Source organism: Gadus morhua, chromosome 9 (genome assembly GCF_902167405.1).
Source record: "Gadus morhua chromosome 9, gadMor3.0, whole genome shotgun sequence".
Taxonomy (NCBI): Eukaryota; Metazoa; Chordata; class Actinopteri; order Gadiformes; family Gadidae; genus Gadus; species Gadus morhua.
Window position 1 is genome coordinate 23,421,622 of NC_044056.1, and position 18,831 is coordinate 23,440,452.

At 45.5% G+C, this 18,831-nt stretch overlaps 1 protein-coding gene across 1 annotated transcript; it reads right to left on the reverse strand.

The window, feature by feature from the left end:
* Positions 1-249: 249 nt before the first annotated feature.
* LOC115551110 (transcription factor 12) lies at positions 250-16,842 on the reverse strand. Its single transcript, XM_030366651.1, has 12 exons — positions 16,693-16,842; positions 14,122-14,221; positions 13,034-13,176; positions 12,809-12,929; positions 12,495-12,559; positions 12,036-12,132; positions 11,614-11,687; positions 11,250-11,435; positions 8,733-8,853; positions 8,341-8,470; positions 4,657-4,886; positions 250-2,370 (listed from the first exon to the last, which is right to left on the reverse strand). The coding sequence occupies exons 1-12, from the start codon at positions 16,759-16,761 to the stop codon at positions 2,228-2,230; spliced, it is 1,479 nt and encodes a 492-aa protein (XP_030222511.1). The 5' UTR covers positions 16,762-16,842; the 3' UTR covers positions 250-2,227.
* Positions 16,843-18,831: the final 1,989 nt, after the last annotated feature.

The following is an 18,831-nucleotide window of genomic DNA, read 5'->3' on the forward strand; positions in this document are numbered from 1 at the left end:
AGAGAGACTGGAGGGGCTTGGACTGGTTGGGCTTAGACTGGTTGGACTGGGACTGATGGGGCCTGGTGGTGCTGAGCCTGGTGGGTCTGAGCCTGACTACTGTTCAGTCTTTGGTCTGGTGGGACTGAGCCTGACTATGTCTCTGGTCTCCGCCCGTAGGTCTACTCGTCCTCCAGTGCCTTATCACAACCCAACTCCTACAATATTAGGGCTACTTTTCTCCCGACTCAATGACCAGTGCAAAACAGACATATTGAAAAGGACGTTTATTGCTACATAATTTTGACACATGCCTAGGGCTACTTAAAAGTGTACACATATTGGCTGTTTTTATTTTGCTCAGCAGATAGCATGAGATGAGTAGAAACAAATGCAGTTCAATGAAGTAGGAAAATTATATGCTTAAAGGGTGGGCTATAAACGTAAAACATTAAACTACTGTTAACATTGAACATAGCTATATTCTGGTGCATAATCTTTTCACAAGAAGGATTGTATAAAAGATAACTTACATAACTTAGAAAATGGAAACAATGTAATAGAAAAACGAACATGCAATAGCAACCGGGCATAGACTAAATTGTAAGAACAATAATTACACTTAAAACGATATGGGGGAAAACTGCGAAGTGCTCCGTCCTACCCATCAGTGTATCATTAGGTACAAACTGGCGTAGATCTATAACACAATGTTGCAGCAAACACACATAGAACATCACTGTTAAGATATACGATGCCTCTACGTTACAACATTCTCGGATGTCTGGGTTCATTCACAGAATGGTCAAACTCCTGCAATTTTCGCACACACCACAAACACACAGGTGGAGTGTCGCGTTCCCATGAGCCACGCACGACGGATGATGGCGACTCCGTTGCTCACACAGCGCGGCTCCACTCCTCTGAGCTTGAACATATACTCATACATTGTAAACTTGTATCCGTAAACTTAAAGTGGGCGACCGTTTCCCCTACTCTTGTCTAAGATATTGAAACAGAAGCATAATCAATAAATAGAAAATATGTACAAAAACATCTTCAGTTTACAATGCATTTGTCTGTTACAAGTACGTGTAGGCACAAGTTATAAGTCCGCTTTATACCAGACGATTGTTCAATTGCATTAAATGCAGAGCTGCTTTAGAAGACACAAGAGTGACTTCTACTCAGACCGCTACTTCCTAAGTATGCTCTGTGGGAATCTGCATATTAGAGACATAATCATATCATCATCATCATAATGTCAAAATAAGACATTTATATATTGGTATCCACATAGATGTATCATGAATAAATAATCTTAATGCAATGTCAAACTAGGATACTGACTCATTTGGTGAAAATAAAACAATACCTAAATTCTGCTCATGTCTTAAGACTAGTTTGGTTCATTATTTACCTATAAGGTCAATTGAATGTCCTCCAAAGAGCCAGTGAGCCCACTGATTCAGATGTAATTCAACGCTATGTGATTAAAAAAAATGTGTTTTGGGCTCCGTTTTAGGAAAGAGGGGGGCGTGTTATCCCCATGGTTACGACCTACAGCAACTTTATGATACTTTTTTATCACCTTTGTTGTGTAACTGTTATGAGTGTCATAATAAGCGATGTTGTATATGAAATACGCCACACACCGTAGCGTTATACTATAGGTGTCCGGGAAACCTAACCCTGTCTCGGACGCAGACATTAAATACATCTCTGCTCAGACAAATCTTCACCTCCATATGCAACAAATTACCACATTTAAAACAAAGTAAAGTTTTGAGTTCACTGGCTCTTTAAACAGGGCCATATTGTTCTGGTTATAATTCCCTAGTTGCTTATGTTTTGTGTGTGTGTGTGTGTGTGTGTGTGTGTGTGTGTGTGTGTGTGTGTGTGTGTGTGTGTGTGTGTGTGTGTGTGTGTGTGTGTGTGTGTGTGTGTGTGTGTGTGTGTGTGTGTGTGTGTGTGTGTGTGTGTGTGTGTGTGTCTGTGTGTGAGAGTGCGTGTGTGCGCGTGTGTGACTGTGGGATGGAATGAAGATGTGTAGTGATTGTAGGAGTAAGTGGAAATATCACGTAGGTGTGTAGTGACTGGAGACATGGAGTGGAGTGATAGTAGGAGACAGGGGAGACGTAGGAGTGTAGTGACTGTAGGAGTGAGGGGAGACATGGAGTGTAGTGACTGTAGGAGTGAGGGGAGACAAAGGAATGAGTGGAGATGTAGGGGCGTAGTGTATCAGTGCTCAGAGACGTCCCATGGGGTGGCCGGTGTCGGCGAGGCCAGGGTGGAAGGCCAGGTGCATGGACTGCTGCTCTGTCAGGCCGGCAGACGCCTTCTCCTCCTCCCTCCGCCGCAGACAAGCTGCCTTGGGGTTCAAGTTCCTCTCTGTGGGAGCAACGTGAGGGTCAGGGTGGGAACCACGTGACGAAGAGGTATCCACATGATGCTGCTCACTTTGAAGAAAATCACTCTCTAGATGTCCAATGAAACCAGAAGTTAAAGGGACTCTTACCTTTGTTGCATTTTTACACTTTTTTTGGATAAGGTTAAATTGGTATTAATAAGGTAATAACACTCTAATATGCAAGACAGACCAACCAGGAGTAAAAACAAACAATTATTTTACTCTCATAATATTTAGTGAAAACTTCAACCAATAAAATTCTTCGGACCGAATGACCTTATTGGCCGACAGACCTGTCTGTTTGCTGCATGGATATATAAGGTTTTCCGTCTGCTTCTTGTGGCGCATTCGGGCCCGCGTCATCAAGGCGCGTCCTCAACTAGAGGGTTTGTTTTGATTCCACGGCAGACAGTAGCGAGTAGCGACCGTAGCGACTGACGATGGCAGACCAAAGTGGTCCACGGCGTACTGAAACTGCACCATTCAGTCCGATTAGGGGACTCATCTCGGACTCAGACTCACAGAGTTACCCTCCTCTGGAGCCTCAGGAAGACCTCCAGACTGTTGGCCACCAACTGCACCATTCAGTCTGACAAAGGGACCCGATTCGGCCTCAGAAGCCAAGTGGTCCCGCTCCCCTGGATGATTCTCAGGACCTCCAGACCGTTGGCAACCAACCGCACCACTCAGTCCGATTAGGGGACCCGTTTCGGACTCAGACGCGAAGTTGTCCCGCTACTCTGGAGCTCCGGGAAGACCTCCAGACCGTTGGCACCCAACCGCACCACTCAGTCCGATTACGGGACCCATTTCGGACTCAGACGCGACGTTGTCCCGCTACTCTGGAGCTACAGGAAGACCTCCAGACCGTTGGCACCCAACCGCACCACTCAGTCCGATTACGGGACCCATTTCGGACTCAGACGCGACGTTGTCCCGCTACTCTGGAGCTACAGGAAGACCTCCAGACCGTTGGCACCCAACCGCACCATTCAGTCCGATTAGGGGACCCATTTCGGCCTCAGACGCTACGTTGTCCCGCTACTCTGTTTGTAATGCTCATACACCTTTCTTATACTCAGTGGGACCAATGTCCTTCAACATGGGGCCTCAAAACGGTATCACACGAAGCCCATAAAATTACAGTGAGCCACCTGCTAAATTTCTTGTTTACTAGACCCCTGGTAGATATTATGACCCCTGGGAGTCTAAACATAACCCATGGGAGTCTAAACATAACCCATGGGAGTCTAGAACTTTTGTACTGTAGCGACCCTGGGACAGTTAAATAGTTTGTGTGTTATGTGTTACATTATATTTCGTTGTCCGCTATGCCAGTTGTTCTATGTGCATGTATTGTAATGTTCTTCTTGTCAATCAGCGTGGGCCGAATCATTAGGTCAGCTGGGGGAGGGCCTTGGAAGAACAGGAGGGTGGGGGCCTGCACGCGAGTGAGACCGTGTTGGGGGTTGTCGGGGTAACCGGGGTTTGTTTTGTGTCGGTTTTCTGCCGTTGGTTACAATGTTACGGGTTTCAGTGACCTGGTTTTGGTTCATTAAAACTACCTTCAACTACTAATGACTCGACATCATTATGTCACCGGCGAGGTCCTTACAGTACTCTAAAAAATAACGCTTAGGGGGTGGGGCATTGGAGGAAGGCGGGATGATTTGAATGTGCTGTAATTCTCAAATGCAACAAAGGTGAGAGTCCCTTTAACCTTACTGGTGAAAACTTTTTTGAGACCAAAAACGGTCACAATACGTTGCTATACAACGGTTATGTAATTAGCCTTCATAAAATGAGATCTATCAAATCTTCAGATTAAACAATCCATCCGTATCTCTATCCAGCAGCTATCCATCCATGTTTCTCTAGCTTTCATCCATTCCTCAAACTTCAATCTATTAATCCACTTCTTTGTCCAAACTACCACACCACCCATCCGTCTATCCATCCATCCATCCATATCTCTTTACATAACACTTCACCTCTTTATCAGCAGATCCTCTTGGATGATCTGAATCTAGCCTTCATCTATCATCTAATCTATCTCCTGAATCTAGCCCCCACCTATCTCCTGAATCTGCCCCATCTATCTCCTGAATCTAGCCCAATCTATCTCCTGAATCTAGCCCCATCTATCTCCTGAATCTAGCCCCATCTATCTCCTGAATCTGCCCCCCCTTGCTATCTCCTGATTCTAGCCCCCATCGCTCATCTCCTGGCCGTAGACGGACCAGTCCGGGCGTAGGACAACCACTGACCCCTGACTTGCTGTTCCAGGCTGAGGATAACGGCCACGGCCTGGTGCAGCACCAGCAGCTTGGTCTGCGGCTTCTCGCTGTTGAGGTGCAGTTGGCACATGTGGCCCAGCTCCTTGAAGGCCTCGTTGATGTCCCGCACTCGCAGACGCTCCCGGGCGTTGTTTGCCATGCGCCGCTCGCGCTCGCGCTCCGCCTTCTGCTCGGGGCTCAGGTCCTCATCCTCATGAAGGCTGTGAGGGGAGGAAGAGGAAGAGCAGAGGGGTGAGGATGACCATGGTATGACGATGAATGAACCAGCGGGGAAACCTATTACTGTTGTAGTAAATGTCATGTCATGAAGTCAGATTGAATTTATATTGAGCTAGTCAACAGACCAGCCCCATGACACCACACTGAAGTGACAGTAAAGTCTACTGGTTGAGGGCAAGGACTAGCTCTGCTGAGTTCATACTGTTGGGGTGTCTGCCCTCTGCTGGCTACTGTGGCCCGATACAGTAAGCCATCCTTATGGTTTACTGTGTTCCATTTGTAAATGTGTCACCTATTTAGCGACGAAAATAATGACAAATAACCTTACTAAATAACTTAGTAACTCTGTGTTTAATCAACAATGTTAGTTTAGTCAATGTAGTTCTACCATATGCAGGGCTCTCAAGTCTTGATCTGAGTTCAGAGTGAGATTTTGTCGGCGGCGGCGACAAACGTGCAAAAACATAATTATATATTCATGTGGCATTCAGTCCAATGCTTAAAATATATCTGTGGCATTCAGTAAGCCAATGCTGTGGTAAAGTGTGGAAAGTATGACCAAGTGTTTCTTCCTGTTCAATAAATAGATCTTTATCAATCCCCTGTAGGAGAAATTTGTTAATGTTTGTCCCTATAAAACAATAAGGGTAAAAAAATAAATACAAAACATGACAGTAACTCTAAAGTCAAACCGTCCAATCTGAAGGCTCTACTTAACCACTCCACTCCCCCTACTCACTTCCACCAATGCAAAGCGAACAGAACTGAGTAGGGGAGGGCGTAGCCTAACTAGTTTGTGAACGACCCAGAGGAACGCAACACAAATACAATGTGAACATGTATGAGGCTTTAATAAAATTAAAATTAAAATTGTGGAATTCCGCCCGGGCACATTTTGTGTCTCTCAAAAAGAGGGCATGTCCGGGCAAAAGAGGACGTCTGGTCCCCCTACGTACGGGGAACCCATTTGATTCCTACCTGTTCCACTGTTAAATAGCGGCACAAGTTGGTGACAATCCTGGTAATTTCTATGCGTGAGAAATACGAAGTGTGGCGTGTGAGCGTGTGCATGGGTTGAATTGCGTGTGTCTTACGCCGAATGCGTGAGACTTGAGAGCCCTGTATCATATGACACATAAAGCCCTACTTTTTGCACAGTGGTTTTTTAATAGATGAGCTCTTAATGAGGTTGTTTCCGGTGGTGGGTCTAGTACTGAAAATCTATAATCAAGTAAAAGTACAATTACTTCCTTCAAAATGTACTTGAGTAAAAGTAAATATTCCAATTGGAAAACCTACTTGAGTAAGAGTAAAAAAGTACTCAAATTACAAGTAACTTCACATTTTTGTATTGCAGTGCTTGGATCAGTAAAACATGCATAACGTGTGTGTGTGTGTGAGTGAGTGAATGAGAGAGAAAGATGTGCTCTTAAAACATTTCTTCATTGTGTGTATTGCTCATTAAACATACATACAACAATACATACAACAAAATGAATTTCATGTCATTTCAAACTAATTGACACACTAAAAATGTAAATAGATTTCAGCTCTGTGCATATGACAAAAGGCAAGAGCTTTGTAGGAACACTACACAGGACGGCTTGGTAAGCTGATTGGCCAATCAGATTTGTCTTGACGCGATTGCTATTCAGCCTCCGCATAGCATGCACGCACACTCACAGCCAGACACAACAATGACAAATAGTGCCACTGCTAGCTATTTTGGGGCCCTAAGCATAACTCCTTTATGGGCCCCCCCACTGGCAGAAACCGGTGGTTAAAATGTTAAACTGGTTTCTGCCAGTTTAACATTTTATTAAAACGCAAAAGTTAAATCTACTTTGTAAACACAGTTCACAGAACAGCCAAAACATACATACAGTACACACAAGTATTGGAATGTCCAAAATCTTTTAAATTAAATAGTTATCCATAAATACAAACTTAAAACCAGAAGTATACAAGTAAGAAAAAATCTTTAAGATTTACAAGCAGAAACTTTTTACACAAATATTTACACACTTTACTTTGTAAACAGAGACAGCCTATTTTTATTTATTTTTATTTATTTTTTTGGGGCCCCCCTCAGGGCTTGAGGCCCTGTGCGCAGCGCGTAGTGCGCGTTATGGGAGCGGCGGCACTAATGACAAACAAGTTCTAGAGTGGTCCGCAGAATACAGAGCCTGTGTAACATTGTATCTTTAGAATTCTATAAACTGGACCACACCGCCCCCCCCTTTTAGTCCTCAGTCCCAACGTAACCATAGCCGCGGGAACGTATTCTCAGCAGGGGGTGCTGGAAAAAAACAACTCATCCTGCACCATACTCGCAACTCGCTACATTGATAAAAAAGATATATAGCAGCGCAGCTCAATTACACCAGTGCATGCGCGCACAGTCGAAAATCGATCGTTGTGTTCACACCATGGTTCACATCCAGCTGCTCACAGAACAAGTTTAGCGCACCACCGCTCCCCTCACACTTTTTCATCTAACTTTTTTTCAGCACTAGGTCATATGAGCATTAAATAAATGCTGCGTCTCAAAATGCCTTGGACAGCAGAGAGGATGACTCGCTTTGCCACGGGCCGAAACAGTGCGGAGCGACCACATTCAGAGCGAACACAGCGGGGCAGAGGAGTGTCAGGAATAGTCTTTGGTGTACAGTGTACACATCAGTACGGCCGATTGGCACTACTGTTTAGTGGCAATGCAGTGTTTTATTCTATGCCGTTTTATTTTCGTATATATTATTTCAATGAATACAATATATTTATTTATAAAAACAAGATCTGGTTTTCAAATCTTTTTTCCAAATATAGGTCGTCTTACAATGGGGTTTGTGTTTATATTCGGACCAATTCGGTACAGCGGGCGCTCACATGACGTTAAGCATTTCCTGGTGCATAATGTGACTCTTCAGAACCTAAAATCCCGTTTCTCCCCGTTGACAGGAAAACACATAATCGGCGTCTTCAGAAATCTACACTTTGGCCGGAGTTTTTAGAACTGATCGTTTTCTGTGATAAGACAGGGCCTCAGACAGGGGGTGCTGCAGCACCCCCAGCACCCCTACTTCCCGCGGTACTGAACGTAACGGTCGACTCTTCTCCTCTGCTAAGGAATCGCAACAATGATGGAACCTAGGGAGGCCGCATCGCTAACGTGTACGCTAGTATTACAGTCAACGAAGATAATGGCTTTATCAAAATACAAATTTTAATGTAATTGAGTAAAGAGTAGAATTCTAAATCAAATATTTACTTGAGTAAGAGTAAAATTACAGATTAAAAAAAGCAACATGAAAAGTACTCACTCATTACCCGATTTTTTTTTTTTACTCATTTGCGTTACTTGTAACGCGTTACTACCCACCACTGGTTGTTTCAGTGCTACTAGGAGCCTGTTGTTGCCAGGTAGATTCTGCGTACCTGGCCGGGATGCTGTTGTCGTCGTGCAGCTTGTGTTCGCCCTCCTCGTCTGATCGCTGGCTGTCTGAGCTGTGGTTGGTGTGCATCATCTCCTCCCTGTCTACACCTTCCAGCTTCAGCTCCTGGTTGCCTATCAACACAACACACACACTGAACACACACGCTTCAACGTACACTTTACTGGGGCTATTTCAGAACCAAATCTGAAAACAGACACCAAGTCCACGACCGCCGTCCCCTTGTAGGTCAGCAGCTAACCCCTAGCTGACCCTCCATGACCGCCGCCCCCCTGTAGGTCAGCAGGAGGCTCACCCCTAGCTGATCCTCCATGAGGCGTCTAAAGGTCCCTGCCTCTGGAGGAGAGTGTGGGCGGTCCCCAGTGAAGGACCTACCTCTGCCGCCGCACCCCTGTACCGTCTGGAGCGCCAGTCGCTGCCTCGCGGCGTATGGGTGGCCATTTTGTATCCGCCCTTGGAACATCTGGTGGTTGGTGTTCATGGTGACCGCCTCCACCTGCAGAGCCACAAACAACAGTTAAACAGTTAGTATACGTAATAAAAAACAAGGATTATTAAAACCCTGTCTAGGAAGACACACACCACACCTTTGGAAATATCCTTAAAACCTTGTCATCATAAAAACTACTCATCATCACCCAAACTACTGCTCATTACCTTAAGGAATAAATTACTTCTGACATCCCAACGGGCTGAAGCCTGTCTCCTAAACGTTGACCGTAGTGCAGCGGACTCCATAGTGGAGGTGGTCATATCCGTACAAAGACAATGCGTCACAGCATTCCCCCATTGTGTCCCGTTTCCTATTCCAGGGACGCCCACGCAGACCCCCCCCCCTGCACCCCCCAGCCAGCCCCCCCCCCCCCCCCCCCCCGCTCAGGGCTGGAAAACATGTGGAAACGTCACATGGGGAAATAACACATGTGGAAAAAATGTCGAATGCTAAACACATTTCAGAATAAATGAGCTTTCAGAGCATTCTCTTTGGAGAGCCGATTCCTTCATGCTCTCTGACTGTATTCATCACACACACACACGTACACAAATTCACACACATACACACAGGCACACACACACGCAAACGCACACACACACACACTCTTTGGAGAGCCTATTCTTTCATGCTCTCTACCGGTATTAATCACAGACACACACGCACCCACCCAATTGCGGACACACACGCACACACCCTGAACAGCTTCACACTCTCTCTCCATATATCAGTGGGGCAAAAAAGTATTTAGTCAGCCACCAATTGTGCAAGTTCTCCCACTTAAAAAGATGAGAGAGGCCTGTAATTTTATTAGGTATACCTTTTTTCATAGGTATACCTCAGCTATGAGAGACAAAATGAAAAAAAAAATCCAGAAAATCACATTGTCTGATTTTTTTAACAATTTATTTGCAAATTATGGTGGAAAATAAGTATTTGGTCAATAACAAAAAGGTCATCTCAATACTTTGTTACATGCCCTCTGTTGGCAATGACAGAGGTCAAACGTTTTCTGTAAGTCTTTACAAGGTTTTCACACACTGCTGCTGGTATTTTGGCCCATTCCTCCATGCAGATCTCCTCTAGAGCAGTGATGTTTTTGGACCTTCGCTGGGCAACACAGACTTTCAACTCCCTCCAAAGATTTTCTATGGGGTTGAGATCTGGAGACTGGCTAGGCCACTCCAGGACCTTGAAATGCTTCTTACGAAGCCACTCCTGTGTGTTTGGGGTCATTGTCATGCTGAAAGACCCAGCCACGTTTCATCTTCAGTGCCCTTGCTGATGGAAGGAGGTTTTCACTCAAAATCTCACAATACATGGCCCCATTCATTCTTTCCGTCACACGGATCAGACGTCCTGGTCCCTTGGCAGAAAAACAGCCCCAAAGCATGATGTTTCCACCCCCATGCTTCACTGTAGGTATGGTGTTCTTTGGATGCAACTCAGCATTCTTTCTCCTCCAAACACGACGAGTTGAGTTTTTACCAAAAAGTTCTATTTTGGTTTCATCTGACCATATGACATTCTCCCAATCCTGTTCTGGATTCTCCAAATGCTCTCTAGCAAACTTCAAACGGGCCCGGACATGCACTGGCTTTAGCAGGGGGACACGTCTGGCACTGCAGGATTTGAGTCCCTGGCGGCGTAGTGTGTTAGTGATGGTAGCCTTTGTTACTTTGGTCCCAGCTCTCTGGAGGTCATTCACTAGGTCCCCCCGTGTGGTTCTGGGATTTTTGTTCACCGTTCTTGTGATCATTTTGACCCCACGGGGTGAGATCTTGCGTGGAGCCCCAGATCGAGGGAGATTATCAGTGGTCTTGTATGTCTTCCATTTCCTAATAATTGCTCCCACAGTTGATTTCTTCACAACAAGCTGCTTACCTATTGCAGATTCAGACTTCCCAGCCTGGTGCAGGTCTACAATTGTGTTTCTGGTGTCCTTTGACAGCTCTTTGGTCTTGGCCATAGTGGAGTTTGGAGTGTGACTGTTTGAGGTTGTGCACAGGTGTCTTTTATACTGATAAGGCGTTCAAACAGGTGCCATTAATACAGGTAACGAGTGGAGGACAGAGGAGCCTCTTAAAGAAGAAGTTACAGGTCTGTGACAGCCAGAAATCTTGCTGGTTTGTAGGTGACCAAATTTCCCACCATAATTTGCAAATAAATTCTTAAAAAAATCAGACAATGTGATTTTCTGGATTTTTTTTTTCATTTTGTCTCTCATAGCTGAGGTATACCTATGAAAAAAAGAAAAAAAAAATTACAGGCCTCTCTCATCTTTTTAAGTGGGAGAACTTGCACAATTGGTGGCTGACTAAATACTTTTTTGCCCCACTGTATATCCACTCTATTTGAATGCTCTGTGGTGGCCCATGGACACAGAGGCGATGTCTCACCATGGCGGCGTTGTGGCCGGGTGCCGGCTGCATGGGGGCCGGCAGTGAGGCGGCGGCGGGGCCGGGGCCGGCGTGGCCCAGCAGGCCGTGGAGGTCCCCGGGCAGCCCGGCCGTGGGGCCCACAGCGTGGTTCCTCAGCACGTGGATCACATCATCCAGCCGGTCCAGACGGTCCTCCACCTGAGACTAGACGTACACACACACACACACACACACACGCACGCACACACAAACACACACATGAAGACAGGGCTAGACTTTCTCCCATCATTCCTTTGTGTTTTCTATGTATTATTCTCTGGGGACGTGGCAGAGTGACACACCAATGAGGAGCGGTGTTCTTAAAACAGGAGCCCCGTCGTACCATTGATATGAGGGAGGACTCGTAGGCAGGGGAGGCCGGGGACTGGGCTGGGTTCCAGGGCCGCATGTGGGGGCCTGGATTGGAAGGAAAGGGGAAAGCATGTCCAGGTGTGGTGAAGAGGTGTCACAGTAGATGATAAGAAGGATAATAACTCCATTAAGAAATACATCAATACATCAATACATCAAAAACATGAATTCATTGATTCATTAATTTTTGTTAAGCAGGGTTAGGGTCTGGCCTGCACCTGCACCTCCCTCAATTAATTCATTACAATTAAAATAGATAATAAAAATCCACAATTCAATTAATACCCAAACAAAAATGTAAAAGGATAATGATAAAATATTTGACGAATAAAGCGTATAAATCTGGTGTATCATCTGGTCGGCAGGGGGGGGGGGGTCCTGTGTGTGTCTTACCTGAGGGTTCGGATGGGGCCGGCGGGGGGGAGGGAGAGCGGGCCGGCGTGGACGCGCTGGAGGGGAAACTGCTGCTGGTGTGGTCAGGAGAGTATATCTGGGGGGGGGGGGGGAAGAGGAGGGGGTGAGCGAGCTACACTGCCCAGCACATGGATCATTTTAAAAGCACAACTCATCATGTCTCTGCGGGGTTTTACAGCCACCCCCACCTCCGGCTCATAATCCCAAACCAAACTCATCAATTGCGGACATTTTACTATGACAGCAGGCCCATAAAACCCCAGCACCCGCGAGCCCAGCTTTAAACACACAAGACGTCAGGGTACAGGCCAGGTTGACTTCACCCTGCAGCGCAGATTGACTTTTTTTCTTTTTATCAATTGAATGGAGTTGAGTGGACGTGGAACAGGAAGCCACGCGGTCACAGGGTTTAACAGGGTCGGGGTTGAGTGTACTTACAGATGCCAGAGCTTTGCCCAGCGCGTCACCCGTCTGCGAGCCTCGGGGCAGACTGCCTTGGTTTCCTGTCCACGGAAGGGAGCGGCAATTCATAGTTTATGAAGGCTTCTCGAGGCACACAAAGACCCTTCATACACAGCTAATGGATTTAAAATACAGGTTGGTATATTTATATATATATATATATATATATATATATAGACAGATATAGCCCCACATATAAATATATATACATATATACATATAAACATACACATTTATTGTGAATTCACTCCATGACCTCTGAACCCACCCCACCCCAAACCGAAGCTGACCTGAGGAGTTTTCTGAGTGGCTGGCGGAGGAGGAGGAGGTCCGAGGGGGGTGCGAGCGGTGGAAGGTGGACATTGGGGGAAGGCCTCTGTTCATATCCGTCACCGCCTGCGTCGAGTAGACCTGGAACACGTCACCAAACCCAGCCGTTGGCGGTCATACATTTATACGGGTCAGAGGTCGGCACTTTTGACCCCTTTTGGGTTTGTTTTCATGAATGTTTTTACCAGGTGATTGTGCGACGTCATGTTGTTGTAGTTCCCGTGCTCTGTGTGGCTGGATGTGAGCCCCCCTCGCTGCCCCCCTTCGTAGCCCTGTTGGTTCAGACCGTTCGCCGTGTTCCAGATGTCGGCTGAGTTGCCGGTGCCCTCTGCATTAAGGACACAAGTGTCAACACAGATGTGCTGCCATCTTGTGTCTCACAGCAACGCTACGCTGAAGTCAATTCTGAATATGTCGTGGACACAGTGAAGAAAGCTATGCAAGTTTTATTCCTCATATAACTCAAATCCCTAATGTAATTCTTACACGATTGTTGTCTCTGACATATAAGACCTCTCCCATACCCATTTCCTCCTCTCTCAGTGCAAGTTAACTGTATCAAAATAAAAGCGGGTAGACGCTCAAAAGTAGACCAAAGCAAAAGTAGACATTCATTCCCCCCTCAATCCAATAATGTCTGGCTGCAGCCTGACATCCAACTGCTATCATCAAAATCGTCATAGGTTTTACGCCAGCGATGATGTTTAGTAAATGATGTCCCTTTTTAAACATTGATATTTTGGGGCACTTCTTCATGATTATTTTCCATGTACCTTGGTAAACGATACATGTAATGGAAAGAACCTAGTGCATTCACATGTGAGCAAAAATCGGGCTAAGAAGCTAGCGCAACAGGCTTAATTGTTAGCGCAACAGGGTTAGGGTTAGGGTTAGGGTAGAAGTGGTTAGGGTTAGGGTAGTAGTGGTTAGGGTTAGGGTAGCAGTGGTTAGGGTTAGGGTTACGGTCGTAGTGGTTAGGGTTAAGGATTGAAAGAAGAGATTGAAACTTTCCACGCCCACGCCCCGGGAACCACGCTTTGCCACTGGACGAGAGGCAATGACGGTAGCAGTTGGATGTGGATATCCATATCCTACAGGCTGAAGCCAGACCCTTCTCCCTCTCTCCTACCGCTCACTTGGCCCTCTCTGTGATGAGCAAGACTCAGTGCACTTCCATTACGAAACTGGTTGGTGTTGTTGAGAGATCCCTCTGGTGTTATTTTCAAAGGGCACACAGAGCGCTCTCAGAGCCCAGAGGAGCGCTGGCACTCACCAAAAAAGGTGTTGGCGAACACGTTGCCGGGGGTCTTGTGGGAGAGGTGTGATGTGGGGTTCTGGTTGATGTCCTCATTGTCAGGACATTGTCCATAAACCTAAAAGGAAATGTAGAAAGTAGACTCTAATTAATAAAGTAACACTGGGGGCAATTCTGCTGGCGGCGGCGAGGCGAGTGGAACAAAGTACGGTCAGAACGGGATAATCCTTAAGCTGCAGGTCCAGGCTCCTCCTCATCCGGATTTAGGAAGCATTCAGCGGGAGAAATCCCCACGCTAATCGAGGTAAGGTTTGTCTGTGCACACATGACTGTTGGATACACGACCGTGTGCGCATGCTCATAGTATTTTAGACTAATTGGTGTGCTTCTGCAGCTGAGATGTTTGTGTTATGATGTGTTGTGCGCTCCAAGAGGTCCGCTTCTACTATCCGTGTGTTCTGCACAAATAAATTGGATGCAGGAATACAGGCCTGCATTCTGCAGAAAAGTGTTCGACATACACACCAACACATGTTCAAAGACACCAAACACAAACACACGCACATGTAGACACACGCAAACACACATACACACACACACACACATAAACACAGAACCACATGCAGCAACACACACGCACACACACACACACACACCAAGAGGTCTGGCCTGCACCTGCACCTCCCTCAATTTCTTTGATGTGCCCCAGGAAATGAAAATAAACCTCCCTGCTTAACATCAATGGGGTGTCAGTTACCCGGACGACAAGTTCTGTAAAGCAGCCTATTAAAGGCTGAATACGCTCACACACACACACATCCACAGACGCACACTCACTCACACACACACACACTCACACACAAACACATCCAAAAATGCGCACACACACACACACACACACACACCCAAACACTCACTCACACATTTGACTCACACACCAACAATGATATACAAACACGGGGACCCACATTTCATGTTAGAATATACAAAAACATACACACACTCACACACAAACACACACACACACACACACACACACACACACACACACACACACACACACACACACACACACACACACACACACACACACACACACACACACACACACACACACACACAACACATACACACACACAAACACACACACACCGTGACCTTGGCTGGCACGGGTCCCATGGTGATTGTGCGAGAGGCCAACAGAGGAGCCCCTGCCGACACCGGGCCCATCTGAGCCGACGTGAGCAACATATGGCCAAGGATAAAGCCAATTGTCCTCCTTACCATCAACGTGGCAGGCGACCCGTTAATAATGGCCACACCCCCGCCCCGCCCCCCTCCCCCACCCCCACCCCCCGGAGAGGACCCGTCAGCGTGGAATCCTCTTTTAACACCGCCTTGATTTCGGAACCATCAATCAGGAAATCCATAATTATAAGGGACGCGCTGTGGATATAAAGACCTTAACTTCAAATTTTATATTTTGCATAAACAATCATCTTTTTTGTTTTGTGCGTTAGGACACTTTTAGGGTGTATATGTTCCTTTGTAATTTTTCAATTCCCCTGAACAAGTACATTTTTTCATCACAAACATTTAACCAAATAGCCTATTGAATCAAATCTTTGAATGAAAACAGTACAAGCAGCCAGTGTTATGGAGTGGCAGCACACAGGAATATTCCCTTATTAATGTTGGGTGAGTTATGGCACCAGATGAGTGGAATATCAACTTGCTCTTCAAGTCCTACGCTTGCGGTTGTACCCCGGCCAACTCTAGCCACATGCAACCAATTTTCTGCTTCTGTGATCCATGATGTCTGGATATGGTTAGTCTCGGAGATCAAAGCGCCTTTGATAATGGCTGTAGTGGTGTAGGGACCGCTGCAACGTAGCAGGCTTAAATCAAATAGAAACAGCGGCAGTCTGCTTCATGTCAGAACCTCGCTGCTGCCGGTGGACTGACTGCTCAGCACTTACAAAGTACAAAGTGGGATGTGAACCCAATGAGTTGGTCCTGATGACGAGAGGAGTTCCGCATGGTCTGAGCATGGCTGATCAAACAGAAAAGCAAATAATAAAAGCTGGTAGCCTACAGCACCAACACCACATGTTTCACTAATAGGATACTCTAAGCTTTCTAGGAACTACATCTAATTTTACAACCGTTCATGCAAACGCTAACAAATGCTTTGATACTTTATCAAACTTTGAAGCCAAACTCATAACCAAACATGTTATGTGAGGTTATTTAATCCAAATAAAGCTGATGGTTAAAACACATTCTGAAGTGTGTGTGTTAAAAAAATATCCAAATAAAGCTGATGGTTAAAACACATTGCTAAGTGTGAGTGTTATTTGTGAACATATTCATAAAAACCGACGGTCACTCCCAGAGTGTGGTAATACGTGATGTGTACACATGCAATGCATATCATTGGTAACAACACAATAATAAGATGTGCTTGCCGTGTCGCAGCACAAGTATCGCATTTAACCATTCACGATCCAATCAATCTCTGCATCCTACTTCAACACAAGAGCTCACAAAGAGGAGGGAAACAAGAAAAGAGTATAAAGAGATACTCACTGGCTTCATGTTGTAGCAGTACATCATGGGGTTGTTCCCCGTCCCGGGGACAGGATAAGCGCAGTACATCGCTGTCCTGTTCAACACTCCGGACTCACAGTCAGCGGCGCGTCCCCGCAGCTCCCAGCTCGGGTCCTCGTGTGTGCACGTCGTCCACGTGCACGCCTCCTCCCGGCCCGCCCTCCCGCTGGTCGCGCCCCCTCCCGGCCCCGCCCTCCCGCTGGTCCCCGCAGACAAGTTATGCAAATGAGGACCATACCATTCATGCACCCAGGGAGCGATCACTTCGGTCCCTTCCCGGAATGGCTGAAACGCGGACGAAATGGAATGGGATATTTAAAACCGAATTGGTCCGGCCTACTAATCAAGCGCTGAAGTAAAAATAATCGATGAAAAAAAATAAAATAAAATAAAGCTGAGGTACTGACGTATTGTATGCCTAAATCACGAAGTATTACAAAACGAGTATTTGCTGCAGAAATAGGCCTACATGAGTGAATTCCTTCCATATGACCAATCATCTAATTTTAAGAAGGGCATCTGGTTTTGAAAGAAGACATCATGGGAATGGATTTTGCACGACTGTCATCCTTACTCTAAAATCAAACCAAGTGAAGGACAACAACCCAATATCCTACAGACAGCTCTGAACAGGTAGCGTTTCCAGCTCCTCGTCTGACCTACATACACGTAGGAGAACCTTCCCTTAGTTTGGAGACACGTGTGATTTCTGACTTTAATGACAGGCTAAAAGATTATGGATACTTTAATCAGTCTGGGCGATAGCACTTATGGCACAACGTCTTCCCATGTGACCTACTAACCTACTGTAGGCCCAAAGACGGAAAGGTCCTAATTAAAAATAGGTTTACTTGATTTTTTGTTGTGAAGGATAAATTAACATGTACAAAAAGTCCATGAAAAATAGCCAATTAGTGATATCAATAAAGTATTATTGTGTTCTGTTGACCTCAAAACATTTGTTAAGGCTTTGTGAGAACAGAAGGCTTATGTTTGAAACCATTGAATCAAATCAGAAAAATATATCTAGGCAGACCTCACTGAAATTAAGATAATAATAAGAGACATGGAAAGTTCAGCAATATCCCAGACAGACCTCAGGAAAACCCAATCGAGGACTTCTCTTTAGCCAGGAGTCTGTAGTCTTGGTTAACCTAGAGATTGTTAGTGCTTTGCACTTGGTTCTATGAACATCCTTACTGTACCGACAGAGATATATTGTTTCTCCTTCTTCTGACAAATATACTTACTGTAAGTCGCTTGGATAAAAGCGTCTGCTAAATGCCCTTAAGTTAAATGTAAATTAAGTCTATATTTGATGAGTTAGGCTACCTTAGTGTTCATGCTTGAGCCACAAGGAAACTGGGTTTGGATGTCGTCAAGCTCATTATGGGACACAAGTCTTTCCCATGACCTTTCTAAAATCAACTTGTCCGACACTTTTATTTAAAAACACAACAACAATGATTGGCTAACATTGCTTCCCAGAAATAGTGAAGTATTAAGGTGAGCAGGGAACAGCTTAGATGCGTTAACCTGCTGATTTAATACCCCCTCCAGGCTCCAGCACCTAGGAGGTCAGCCGCTCCACAACAGGTTACTCCTTTAATCCCGAGCCTCCACAACACCGTCAGCCCGGTGAGGAGGGCAGCTTCTCTATTTTAGAAGACCAAACAACACAAATAACACCCTGTTCAATTGAAAAAATTATCAAATGTTTTTTCATTTTATAAACAATGAGCTTATGCATTATGAGATGATAGTCGATAATTAGGAGGATTATGTAAACGGGAAAAGCTGTTTTCCTAACGAATAACCCCAATGATAGCACGTGATTGACGTGGCCTTTTCCTCTGACATTAGGCTTCTTAAGTGTCCTAATAATCAAAGACTAAACTCCTGGATAATAGGAATGGGTGCACATGCGGTAAGAACAAATATCTACAGGGCCCTAATCATGAACTTTGCATCAATCTTACTTAATAGCAGTCTTGTCAGGAGCATGATTATTCAAACAGGTAATGCAAATGTTAATGAGTGCACATTAGCATATCTATATTTTCCTTTTGTTGAACTGTCAGTGGTTATGATGCTCAACAAAGGAGAATGCCAGCACGA

Coding starts and splice junctions, on each gene's coding strand:
- LOC115551110 (XM_030366651.1), bottom strand. CDS start 16,761: ATGTACTGCGCTTATCCTGTCCCCGGGACGGGGAACAACCCCATGATG. Junction 11,688..12,035: donor GGCCCCATCCGAACCCTCAG/GTAAGACACACA, acceptor CTTCCAATCCAG/GCCCCCACATGCGGCCCTGG. Junction 11,436..11,613: donor AGTCCTCCCTCATATCAATG/GTACGACGGGGC, acceptor GTGTACGTCTAG/TCTCAGGTGGAGGACCGTCT.